The sequence below is a fragment of the Chenopodium album genome, chromosome 20, assembly GCF_948465745.1.
Source record: "Chenopodium album chromosome 20, dcCheAlbu1.1, whole genome shotgun sequence".
NCBI lineage: Eukaryota > Viridiplantae > Streptophyta > Magnoliopsida > Caryophyllales > Amaranthaceae > Chenopodium > Chenopodium album.
In genome coordinates this window covers 16,293,145-16,307,075 of record NC_137853.1, presented here as the reverse complement: position 1 = coordinate 16,307,075, position 13,931 = coordinate 16,293,145, and the positions used below count along the sequence as shown (strand labels likewise).

The 13,931-nt window shown below is 34.7% G+C and overlaps 1 protein-coding gene across 3 annotated transcripts; it reads right to left on the bottom strand.

The window, feature by feature from the left end:
- Nucleotides 1-2,196: 2,196 nt before the first annotated feature.
- On the bottom strand, nucleotides 2,197-12,013 carry LOC145597617 (clathrin interactor EPSIN 2-like). Of its 3 annotated transcripts, XM_081653824.1 has the most exons (16): nucleotides 11,784-12,013; nucleotides 11,528-11,563; nucleotides 9,902-9,970; nucleotides 9,516-9,567; nucleotides 9,212-9,291; nucleotides 9,036-9,114; nucleotides 8,154-8,237; nucleotides 7,890-8,035; nucleotides 6,208-6,549; nucleotides 6,088-6,126; nucleotides 5,832-5,927; nucleotides 5,531-5,751; nucleotides 4,857-5,041; nucleotides 3,539-3,890; nucleotides 3,125-3,478; nucleotides 2,197-3,028 (listed from the first exon to the last, which is right to left on the bottom strand). In XM_081653824.1, exons 3-16 carry the CDS (start codon nucleotides 9,940-9,942, stop codon nucleotides 2,592-2,594), a joined length of 2,508 nt encoding a protein of 835 aa, XP_081509950.1. In that variant the 5' UTR covers nucleotides 9,943-9,970; nucleotides 11,528-11,563; nucleotides 11,784-12,013; the 3' UTR covers nucleotides 2,197-2,591. The 3 variants fall into 3 exon arrangements, with proteins under 3 accessions (XP_081509950.1, XP_081509949.1, XP_081509951.1); XM_081653823.1 differs by having other exon boundaries at nucleotides 3,125-3,890; XM_081653825.1 differs by lacking the exons at nucleotides 9,212-9,291; nucleotides 9,516-9,567; nucleotides 9,902-9,970; nucleotides 11,528-11,563; nucleotides 11,784-12,013 and having other exon boundaries at nucleotides 3,125-3,890; nucleotides 8,154-8,227.
- Nucleotides 12,014-13,931: the final 1,918 nt, after the last annotated feature.

Below are 13,931 nucleotides of genomic sequence, written 5' to 3'. Positions count from 1 at the left end.
AAATGAACTTTTATATATATATAAAAGAACATTTATATACATTATCTATCTATTTAATATGTTAATGACTATATACTAATATACAAATGAACATTTATCAAAATTGAAATGAACAAAAATAAAATAAAATAAAATAAATAAAAAAAATCACTACAATTTAAATTTATTAATACTTGCATTTCTCCAAAATCTTTGTTTTTCTTCTTTGAAACTGTTTCCTTTGTTTTCCAAATAAATAAATAAATAATGAATGTATTGGTTTAATTTAATGGTTTTTTTACTAGAACTATATTATTATACTTACCTTGATACATTTTCCATGGTTGATTTTTCAATTATATTCTTGAAATACGATCGCAACAAAAAATTAGTAAACCTAAGGTTTATACTTTTTTTCGTTCCAAACTTGAACAAAATAACTTACTCTTTTTAAATTTCGCCTTTGTTTTGATGAATTTCGAAGTGATTGAACAAATTCTTGTGATAATTTTGTAACAATTTTGCCATTAAAGCTTTTGATGAGAGAAAAATGATTGAGAAATCAGGAATGGGTGAGGAGAGAGAAGATGGTAAATGGGTGAGGAGAGAGAAAATGCAAAAGGAGGTTTTGATTTTTTTTTTTTTTCTTTGTATGTATACGGGTAAAATCAGTTTGTATGTAGTGGGTACGGAGATAGGATGATTAAGGGCCTGTTCTCTTCCGTTGAAATTCAGTTCAGTTCAGTTCAGTTCAGTTCAGTTCAGCTCAGTTCAGTTCAGTTCAGTTCAGTTCAGTTCAGTTCAGCTCTTATGTCTAATGATATTGCTAATGATATAAAGCCAAATTTCATTCTTTTAAGCTCTTATTACAACGACGCAACAAATAATAATAATAATAATAATAATAATAATCATGAATAAATAATAATAATAATAATAATAACAATAATACTAATAATAATAATCAATAATTAATTATAATAATAATAATAACAATAATTAATATTAATAATAATAATAATAATATCGATACAATTCATTGTTCAAATGGTTCTATTTTTTTGATACACATTTCTATTGTTAATCTTATTGAGAAAATTAGAGTACTACACAACTTAAACTAATTTTCATAGTCAGTTAGTTCTTCGTCTTCTTCTTGTCCACCAAGCTCCTCCATTACCTCGGCATTCCTCTAAACTGACTCCCATATCTGATCAGTTATTTCTTGTCGGACAATATCCATAGCTGCTTTTCTGCTACATGTAAGTGTTTTGTGTTCTTTTGTCATAATACTATTTTATTTTAAAATTAAATAGTATATGTGTTTAAAATATTTAGAGGTTTCAAGTTTTTAATATATTTTCCATAAATTTATAATTATATTATAAATTTTATAATTATGTCATATGAAATAGTACATTTGTATATACACATAGGTATAGTAATATATAATCAAAGACCACTAATCCGTAGTTAAAAATCACTAATTAATAAGTTCAGTTCAGTTCAGCTCAGCTCAGTTCAGTTCAGTTGATTTCAGTCAATCAGAACAGGCCCTAAGTGTAATGTTTTGATAGGGGGTGTAGGTAGAGCTCCCTACTCTAAGGAGTAGGGATAGATAATTACATAATTGCAGTACAAAATTACAGTTTTAAGAATGAAAGATGCATAACCTATGATAATTTACAATTAAGTTTGATTAGAGTTAAAATCCAAAAATTAAAACCTTTTTTTTTGTGTTTGTACACATACACATGAATGCAATTTTTATAATTGTCAACTAAATTATTAAAAGTTTTGGAAAATAATACCAACACTGGAGTCAAATTCGTATGCATCAATACTGTGGTTCTTTCTTTTTCTTTTTTTATTTTGTTTTTTGAAAAATGATACCAAAACTAGAATCAAATTCATAAAGGAGTATTTGCACCACAAAAGAATTTTATGATAGAAGCCAATGAGCATGTTGCTACTTAAAATTACAGTTAGTAATTAGACTTCCCCACTCCTTTCATTAATATGCATCTTGCAAATTTGAAGTTATAAACATTAATTTGTAACTATTAATCTTACTAATTAAACATTAGGAGGAACAATTCTCCCTCAAAAAAAAAGGTTTCTTGATTTTTCACCTTGAGGGAGGATTTGTCTTTCGAATGCTCTTTTTAACACTCACTATACTCACCTCTGTGGTTCAAAATACCGATTCAGGCAATGTGCAATGAAATAATTCTCTTCATTAATACTTTTATTGTCTGACGGACAAACCACATCTCAATTCTATGTGATCCAAGAATATAACAAATATAGTGAAGCCTGAGGTAGGCTAACTCTCATCATACAAAAATAATAATAATAATAACAAAACTCAATCAAACTGAATTTTACTTCCCTCTGTATTCGAATAGTGTATAACAAGGGGGATCCTTGATGCCATCACAGGAAATTGGGTTCAGTTGTTGCCGGCATCAAAAGAGATCATGTATGGAGATAGGAATAAAGAGTTCTCATGTCTATATGCTTGCTCACCAGCTATTGTTACAGGTACTGCATGTATCACCAGAATACCCAATTACTTCAGAAATGCAGATATACGTAGGGAAAGACTACAATCATCGATATGCACCACCATATGGTTGCTGTGGGTAGCTACCTCTTCCCATCATGGGATTATAATTGTTCATGTTTGATCCAGGGGCTAAACCATTGGGTTGTTGCATTCCTTGCCCCATACCCATGTTCATGCCTGCTCCCATACCCATGCCACCCATGCCCATGCCCATGCCCATTGGTTGTTGATTCATAGACCCGTAACTTCCCATACCCATACCAACACCAGGTCCACCACCCATGCCAGGACCCATCATTGGGTTTGCCGAAGGCCTCAACCCACCCCCACCAGCACGACCCATTCCAGAACCAGATCCCATGGCCTTGCCCATGGAAACATTGGATGTTGCTGGAGTTGCACTAGGTTTTTCCATCCTCTTTTCCTTGCGGTTAAGGGATTCAAAATCAATTCCTATGTCTGACAATGGATTGATACTAGCTGCAAGAGCAGGCAAATATTGTTCAGTACATGGAAAAAATACATATAGATGAAATAATAAACATAAAAAATCAAGTGCATGAACAATGTACTTACGTCCAGAAATGTTCAGGTTAACTAAACCTTTGCTCAATGTATCGGCCCATACAGCTGACTTAGGCTCAAACTTCTTAGCAGGTTGCTGGGGAACAAGGGCCAAAGCATTTGCAGAACTTGAGGGAGCTGACTGTGAAGATGAGGGAATGTTTGCACCAGATTGTGGAAGAAAATCACCCATGAAATTATTGTTTTGATGACTTAATGCTCCAGCTGGTGTCTGAGGTGCCAAATTTGAACTCATAGCAGTAGGAGGAGCAGAATAGGGATGTGAGTAATGGTGGCTGGGTGGCACACCCGAGTTCTGAGCAGGGACTTGGGAATATGGTCCAGCTTGGGTCATGAAACCAGTTCCTGCTGAATTGTGAGAAGTTGGAGGAAAAGCTGCTTGTGAAGCAGTTGAAGGAAGCATACCTGATGAAGTGGGATAAGATCCAACAGAAGCCGATGGGGGAAGAGGTCCAGAAGGAGGTAAAATACCAGCAAGTATATCATTATCGTGCATGGTTTGTGGCTCTTCAGGCAAAAACTGTTGAATTGGTGGAGTTTGTACATTGGTAGCAGTATGTGGATTAAAAGTTAAGCCTGAGAAAGTGTCTGCAAACTCCAGATTGGGAGTCTCCACCTTCTGCGCTGCAGGATGTGAATGCTCTGAATTCACAGCAGGCTGAAACGGCGATGGGGAAGCAAAATTCTGGAATTGAGTTGGTGCCTCATCTGACGGGATGGCCTTGAAAGGTGAATCGCCAAATGGATCTTCAAAAGACTGTCATCATAATGGTAATGTTAAAAATTGATACAATCAATTAACTAAAATGTGAAGATCATTATAGAGTTGTGATATGTTGTACAAATTTGAAGTGTATTGAAAAATAAAAAGAAAAAGAAATCAACCAAAGAGAGAATATAGATTGATGGAGGAAGAGAAAAATGATAAAAGTGAAGCAAAATGTTCTTTTTGGGACAACCCAAAATAGAAAGTGTGAAGTTGAGTAGGTAAAAAAAAAAAAAAAGATAAATTTACAAGAACCATTGTTCAGAATAAAAAGGTTTCTGAGATATATAAGCTATATAGTGGAATTGATATACAATCACAGTGAACATCACCAACTAAAAGGTTGCATATATCAAATTTCAAGCTAGATATGTAGGTCCTATAGGGTAGGCCTATTCACGGATCGGATATCCAAATACTCTAATATCAAAAATTGATATCCAAATCCGATTTGAAATTTTCGGATATCCGATATTCAGATATCCAATATTTTCAGATCGGATACTTCGGATATCCATTATCCAATATTAAGTAAAATTGATTACATTACTTTCTAAATTTCACTTATTTTACCGCTTTTATATCACTAAGTTGTACAACATATTCTAACAAAATAGTAGTCCTTTTGCAATAAATAATATCATAAATGTATTAAGAATATTATAAATTTATAATAAGTTAATAATACAATGTCGGTTTTATATGAACAATTTAAAAAATTTATATATATTTCACTATCTTAGGCTTTATATTTCGGATATCGGATATCCGAAATTTTGAAAATCAATACCCAAATCCGCACCCGATATCCGCTTTTTCGGATCAGATTTCCGATCCGAAATGAAAACTCGAATCGGATATCCAAAAATCCGGATCGGTTGCGGATCGGATTAGCGGATTTTCGGATAGTTTTGTACAGGCCTACTGTAGGATATTAATTTCTTGTTGAATCTCTACCTGGTTAGGAACATTAGTCCCTGAAGCTGCAGTAAATGAGGGGTTAGAAGCAGTGTTCCCAGAATCAGATTGAAAGTCTGAAACATCTGATGGAGCTGGCATGATAGCTAACGGACTGGGTGCAAATGCATCTGAAAGAGACCCAAACAAGTCCATTTCAACAGTGTTCGACGTAGTTGGTGCAGCTGTTTGCAAAATAGAAAAGAATATATCAAACTCAATTATTCTAAGACCAACCAAAAACAATTGATGTCGATATGAGTGGACTTTAGCTGATGGAAAACGGGAATTCTGCGAGCACGAGAACTCCATATAGCAATTTCTACAAGCAGGACATTCGACACATACAGCACAGAGCTAATTTATGCTTCTTTTATTAAAAACTGTTGTATAGACTTTGAAGATAGGGTAAATTGCTGTATTATATTCCAATAAATTATGGCATTTATTGTTCACATGCATTTTGTTTATGCACAACTTGAGTGACATTTAGCCATATTCGGGAAGTCAGGGATGGCTAAAAAATTAAATTTTGTGTCATATTTCAGACTGAGGGAAAAAGGGAATGCATTGTTATAAGGACAATGTCATTAGCACTAATAGAAATATCAGAATATAACAGTAAGGTATCGATAACGCATCAACCCATTGTAGTTGTTAACTTTGTTACGCACCTGAAACAGAACCGCGAGGGTCAAATTCATCAAAGGTATCAGCTTCCAAATTATGATGAGATTGAACACCATTCTCAGGATTTGCTTGACTTGGATTAACACTATTATCAGGAGATGATGATTGAGGGGCAATATTAGCAACTGGAGATGATGACTGAGCAGCAGCATTTACAATGGGAGGAGATGGTTGATGGGTTGATGCAGCTGGTGCTTCTCCATCCCTACAAGTAGAGTAAAAATTAAATAAATAAATAAAAGATAATTATGTACATGTTGCACCAAAATTTGTGGCCTAAGATACCTGTCAATGTAAGTAGCACTTCTAATGACACCCACAGCTTCTTCATAGCTTGGAGGAGCACCAATATTTTGTTCAGAAAACTTGCGCTCAATTGGCCTGCAGAACAAACCAACGCACCCACAACACAAGGCGGGTGAAAAGGCACCAACAATTAGGGAAAAATTATAATACTGATTTCATAGCATTAGATGTTGAACAAAATACAAGTCAATACACAGTATGAAAGTAATACAGAACAGAAAAGGCAACTATATACCTTCCATCATTATGATCTTCTGCTTTGCCAGTACTTCCTCTGCAGCAGGGAAAGATTTAACTTAGCAATTTAAACAGGATGCTTCATATTGCTATCACATAACTATACAAATAAACATACCGAGCTGAATGCCGGTCCTCATCATCGTAAGCACGATCTCCATCTCTGTCAGAACTCCTACCCCTTGAGCCATACTGGTAGTCATCATCACTTCGAGCTCTTCCTCTGGAGTCGTCATCCCCATACCTATCTCTCCCATAATTTTCTTCAGAGTCTCTCCCATAACGATCTCCCTCTCTACTATAGGAATCCCCATACCGCCCATACCTTTCATCATCTCTAGAGCCCCATTCTCTCTCCCTTCCATAACCATTGCGTTCATCCTGGCCTTCATACCGATCATCGCCATATCCTCCTGAACCAGGTCGATACATTCCACCCACTGCAGATGTGCTGCGAAACCTGTTGAACAAATCAATTTAGCTATACACAAACATACTGAATTGCCCAAAAACAGCTAAGCAACAAATTCACCACATTTTAGAACAAACAAGTTTTCCACCAAATTGTGGACAATCAACCATGCACAAGAATTTAACTGTACATACCTATGCAATATACATGTCATTTTAACAACACATGAGACCTGGATCTACTGATATGGGAAAGAAAGAATAATATAATATACAATATTATTATTCACCAACCAATCATATCTTGGTATACGAAATTTCACAGTGAACATTTTACATTCACCAAGTACCTAAAAGCAGCCTGGTAAATAAAACAAAGACATGTTAATTGGATGTGGATGAAGAGAATTGTTGTAGTTAAGTTGAGAGTGGTGGGTAATTCAGATTTGTACAGTTTTAAGTGCCTGGCAACAATTTCCATCAAAACAAATAAAAGCCTCCAAGGGAGTCGAAACAATACAAGAATCTGAAGAATACAAGGAAGATGGAGGGGGAGGGTTTCACACAAACATCACGAGATAGCATGAACACAGTAAAGCCCCGACACTATTGACCTATAGTAAGACAATCTCAACAACAACTAAACCTGATAATATTTAGCACAGAGGTTTCTCCTTTATCCACAAATTCCTATGAAATATGTTTAATAAACACCAGATGACTATACAACAAGATATGCTTAGATAAAAAGGAAAAGCAAGTGTTCATCGTACGCCATTTATGTATCCAACAGATGAACTTTGTTCTCAACCCAAACCACAATGACTAGCCTCACATTGTCATAAGAAAATTGAGACTTAATTCACATGTCTGTATAAGGTGCTTATTTCTACTTTAGAAATAACAAAGAAAACTTGGAAGCCACAAGAACATGTCTTCCCAGGTAAATTTAACTTAGAGATTTTTCCACATTCAGATACCACTTAATTTGGTTAATGTTTGGCATAGAAGCATCATCTGTACAATTAGGTAAAATTATACAGCAGTACAAAATTTCTCAACATTTTCTACAGCATGATTCCAACATCGCGAGGTTTGATCATTCCAAGATTTTGAAAATTTTCAAACCTTTATATTTACATCAAAACAAAGAAAATCAGGCTTAATAGAGCAAAATTTCATTTGCAAAAAAAAATTTAAAAAAAAAATCCCTTGATAAATTAACATTCAAGGGGTAGCACAAAGCAGCAAGAATACCAAGCATCAAAGGCCATACAAAATACGAAGTATGAAATTTACGAAAGATTTATTAGGAACAGAGTAGACCATGAAGCTACATATACAAGTAGAAATTGACAAAATTAGATGACAATTGAAAATATAACTCACTTATCCCTATTAGAAGCAGCCTTTTGCCGAACTTCTATTATTCTTTCTTTGTCATTTACTAATTGCACAAGGCTCTGAGATTTCCTTCGCACATTGTTTCCTTGATCCCTCCCACTGGAGTCAATATATTGAAAGTCGGACAATGTCTACAGAGAAATAGATTAGACAATCACACACAAGTGAAGAGGGGCCCTCTAGTAGAAGTAAAAATGGAACGATAAAAAAATGGACATCAAAAGTAAGACTTGAAGATTGAATGTTTACTGATATTTGGTAAGAATGTTCTTTTATTTCATCTATAACACGCTCAGACCCATGTGCCACCAAGTACTCCAAAACTGTCAAAGCCTGAAAGCATTAATGCCATACATATACACAAAATTTAGATCAAGCAACAACAATTGAAAGATTAGAATTGTCTTTAATCTTTCATAGCCATCATTTTAATCTACAGCAAGAACCAGTATCTAAAAGCAATACTAAAAAATTGAATACGACAATCAAACCCCTGTTCATCAAGAAAGAAACTGGCATACTAAGCCATTGCAGTCTCACCTCCATTACCCACTTTCCCTTAGTACAATCAGCAATTTTAATGAGCTGAAATACACAGACACAACTCCCACCCCCACCCCATCCCTCTTCCTCTGTGCTAAGAATTTAAGTTAATAAAGTTCACAACCAGTGTTTCAAATCCCTGAATTTCGACCCTTACATGTCAACCTCTCCTCTTTGAATGAGGTAATCCAAAATCTGGTAACAAAATACAATAATAATAGTTGCAGAGAAGGTGAGTCATAACTCAAAATACCAATTTTAAGTGCTCCACTGCCTAAACAATCAACAGTAACACACAGTCCAATACTCCCTCCAATTTTTATTGTTTTCTACATTACTTGATTTTCACACTTGCCAATGCACAACTTGGATGATTAATAGAGTCTCAATAATCTACAAGTAAAATTATAAGTTGAGAACTGTCTAAAAAGAAAGTAAATTTTATACGTTGAGATGAATCTAAAAAAATACCACAAGTCTATACTTTTCCTTGCATATAAATCACCAAAGATGGTCAAAGTGCATACAAACAACAGGGAGTACGGAGTACATATCAAAAAAAAAGTTTGTATTGTTAAATTCCTCCACCTTATAAACATGCCGCCAGTTCTTGCCAGTATCATTCAATCTCCTCCATACTACTGACATGATCATTTGGTATTCATGACTGCGTAAGTGTGAAAAATTGACCAAAATTAGCATTTTTCAAGCTAAGACATTGAAAAAGAAATATAGGGATTTAATTGGGAGTCAATGTGACTTACTAATTTCTTGTAGCCAGAGCAATGTCTGCAAGAAGTGATCCATGAGGACCCCAGGGCTCATTGCTAGTAGCATCAAGAACCTGTAGAAGTCATAAGCCATTCAAATGATATCAAAGTTAAACATATGTACAAAAATTCCAGAGAACCAAAGACCCAAATTAGTAACACCAGTATCAGTTAGAAATCCATAGAAATGGACACAACTGAGATTCATCAAGCAAGATGAAACATACTGCACACCTGTATGACATTGATTACCAATGTATCAATTATAAAATCTCAATCAAAATTCAAGAGGGTTTACCTTCTGCTCTATTGAAGGAACTTTAAGAACTTTCTTGTTGACCTCCCTTTTTCTGCCAAGGCAAACAAAAGTATCTGATTATTCAGCACGTCCAACATGAAATTTATAACAATTATTAGCCATAAGCATAATCCCCAAATGTTGGCACAAAGAACATAGCAAAGACTCAAAAACAATGTTCCACACACCAACTAGCAATTAGTACTGCGCACATTTAGGATGTCTGGTATGTAGGGATACTATTAAAGTAAGAGACTAAGAGTTCAGTAATTTCTCTTCAAGGAGCATTTTTTTAAAAAAAAAGAAATAAAAAATAAATAAATAAAAAATAAATTAAAAATTAAAAAAAAAAGAGGGCATGGTAATCAGGTTTCGAAACAACTTACAAGTCCCGAATGGTTTGGTCGAATGCCTTCTTCATTGACATGCTCCGACTCTCTCCCCTTCAACAGGCACTGCACAGAATTTTTTTTTTAGGAAATGCAGTTTGATCAAAAAACTGATCACACAAACTGACCACTGAGATTGGTCAATACCACTGCTAGATGATACAGACTTGCAAAAGGAAAGATACTGGAATAACAGACAGCAAAAAGTATAGATGATAAAAATAATTACACAATTGTGTACAAAATTAATTAAACAAACTAATGTGGGGCATGAGAGTTGCACTGAGTTGCTACTTTAAAACAAAATGTTAGAGAAAAAAAAAAAAAAAAAAAGAGGAATTAAGATAATAACTCTCCATTGTCTAGGAATTGTTGAGGTCATTCCTCTTTATTCATTTTTACCGGGCTACATGATTATTTTTTATCCCTCTATGTGCTTACTTAAACATAAATATAAATTTATTTATGTTTATATAGAAAACAAAAATTACAATTAGCTAAGATGGCTAGAAGTGTGATCTTATATCTAGGAGGTATAGGGTTCGAATGACATAGAATAATTGTTGCAATGCTAGAGGTGACATGGCACATTGCTAGTTAAATGATGATGTGGCACAATGTGTTACAGATTTACATGATACATAAATGTTTTTAGGAATGCTTATTAATATATAACATATAGATGATATTAGAGATAGCAGACAGCTAATGAAGAAAATGGTGAGCTAAAAATTACATCTACATCTAAAATCTACGGTTTCATAGAGGAAATCCCTAAACAAACCACAACCCTAGACAATGAAGAATAATACAGAAAAATAGGAAAGAGAAAAGAGATTAGGAACTTAAGGGACCTCAACTTTAACGACAAGCTTCATAACAAAGGAAAGCAACATATAAATGCAGTTCAACGGGTTCGTGTCAGATTGCCTTTTTAAAGCAATGATTCAGTGTAAGACAAAAGGTTAAAATTAATAACCTCGTAGCTAAAACAGCATAACTCTTCTAGTCTTTGTAAGATAGAATTGTATAGCTATCATGAGATTCATGACATACCCTTTTAGCAAAGCTCAACTAAACCAAGCTGTATTTCCTTTGTAACACGAAACGTTTTTAGAACATCATGAATATTGCCTAGAGACATCTCTTACCAACAAAGAACTAAATTCCAAGCTAAAGCTAAAGTTGTATACCCAACAACATAATATAAACTGAATAAGAACCGCTACAGCAAATCATTGCTATCACGATCCTCACTAATGTTTGTTCATTGCCATACAAAATTACGCTTACAATTAAATTAAATGTGCATAAAACGAGTGGATCTTTGTGTAAGCCTCTTTCCCCCCCCCCCCCCTCTCTCTCTCTCTCTCTTTCTCTCTCTCTCTCTCTCTCTCTCTCTCAACCATAATTCAACACATCACAATTCGAATCATTCGAGCTCGAACCCTTAACTTAAAATTCGAAATTCTAGCACATAGTGGCTGACAAACAATCAAAATAACACCATTAAAATTAGGAAAATGATAATATTTATCAAAAACCCAATTCATAAATGACAAGAAGAATCAAATGCAACATAGATATAGCTGATCAAACAAAAATTAGGAAAAGAGAGTATACCGAAGCAGCAGATCAAGACCCAGCTGAATCCCAGCGCTGTATTAATAAGACCAATTCAAATTCAAATTCAAATATTTCAACAATAATCAAGAAATGGGGATCTAAAAAAATTCAAAAATACGAAGAAAAATCAGATATTTGAACTACATAGATCCCAAAAAAATGCTAAAAAAATCAAAAAAAAAATTAAAAAAAAAAAAAAAAAAAGAAGAAGAAAAAGAAGAAGAAAAAGCAAGAAATAGATGAAATGAAGAACCTGAAAGTTTGGTCAGATCTGACTGCTGAAGGTAGGAGAGAGAAAGAGGGGTTGAAAGAGTAATTGAATTGAATGTTGGTAAAATGAAAAAAATGAAAAAGAAATTTTAGGAAGAAAAAGAAGAAGAAAGAAACTCTGCCTTTTTTCTTCTATACGAGTTGAGTTGGGGATGAGAGAGAAAATGGACAGAGGAAGACAGCGCACCTTCAACGCACATTTTTTGGGAATTTATTCTTTCGGCTAACTTTTTATTTTGGAGTAGCTTCTTAGTTGTTAATGGTTTACAGAGCCACGGGGGTGAGTGTCTGAGTGATGAGCATCGATCCCGATATCACTTGAAATTGAGAGGAAAAATCTAAGAACTTGACTTATCCCTCACGTTAATGCATTTGTGATCTTGTGTGTACTGTATCATGTATATGGTACACCCGGTCAAATATGACAAGCTACATTTTATAAAATATGGGCATTAGTTTTCATCTTAAAAATTTAAAAAGCGAAAAGAACATTGCATTATAGGGTGAATTACACGAAAGCAAACAATCCAAAAAAAAAAAAAAAAATTTGTAATTTTTGCTTCAAATGAATCGCATGATCTAAAAAATGAAGAATGTTTTCAGCCTAACGTATTTGATGGGAGCTTACAAATCTCCCAATTTGATTATTACTAGCAGCAAGTTGGCTATGGCTAGGTTCTTTTTAGGTGGGTCATGATGGAGCAAAGAGGAAGATACATCGGAGAAGTTAAGATCCGATATGTAACCCAAAACTCTCAAGTAGCATGGGGTTTAAAGCTTTCTCGGTAATAAATGATATATTGTTGGGATGCCAAATTTGGAGACTTATACAAGGGGAAACGACACTTTTTGGGAGAGTAATGAAGGTTAAATACTTCATAAGTTGTTAGATCTTAGAGGCTGCGCAAAGCTACTCTTTTAGCTATTTTCAGGGGAGTATATGGAGTTCCAAAGCTTATGTCGAGAAGCGAGAGTCTCATTTGAAGGGATAGAAATGGAATAAAAATTAATATATGGAGTGATCCATGGTTGACGAATGATATGGGCAAATTTGTGACGAGTGAGGCAAACGATAATTTCTCTTATGTGCATGAAATAATTAATCAAGAGGCTATGGTGTAGAATCTAGAAGCTAATAATGTTGTCTTCAATGAAAGGGATGCAAATTGTATCATCGTCATTCCCCTTAGTGGGTGTGCACCAAAAGACGAGTTACTTGGGCTTTTCTAAAATGACGTGTTTTACTCAACAACCTACATCCTTGGTAAGAGACTTAATTTTGATGATTTTCAATCACTGGCCCTGCATGGTAAATTAGGGTTTGGATGTTGTCCCGAACGTTAAACTATACCTATGGAGATTATACAGATGTATATTACATGTACGGAGCTTGCTGAAATTCCGTCATTTGATCAAGGATGATGCTTATCCATGGTGTGGATTAGAGCTGAAGTGAAGATAATAACATAATGCACACTATCTTTGAGCGTCAATGAGTGAACAGCTTGTGGGAATCTTGCGACCGCACGAAGCTGGTAAGTGGGAGGTGGAAGGATCCCTCTGTGACTGTGATATTTTGCTGGCTAGAAACCTTTGGATAAAAGTATGTAACGACGAGGAACCATTTTGGTGCGGTGCATTTGGTATGAGCATAGTTTGACAGTATTCGAAGGCAAGAAAACACCTACTACATCAATTTATAAGCACTTGAGAAGCAAGGCCTTTATGGAACCACATCTACAAGCAATTGCTTTAAAGAAAGAAGATAATTCGCTCGAAGACTTGGTGTGCTTCAGCTCTAGGCATTCTAAAGATTAGCGATGATGCCTCTCTATTTGAAGCTGGTTGTGTTAGTTTGGGAGCGGTAGCTAGGAACGTGTGTGGTAAGGTCATTTTTATAATAGTGAGGAGCATTGTTATTAAATTCTCGATTTAAATCTTAAAATATTACAATTGTAACACCCCAATAATTCTCTCTTTAAACCTCTGAGGACCCTGAACAATATTCAAGAGAATTACTGGCGTGCTACCGCCACGTGTTCAAACGTTAAGGCTTTATCAGAAAATAGCAGCGGAAAAACTAAATCAGTTATAAATAAGTTTCAAAACCAACGAATGAAACCAAATTAAG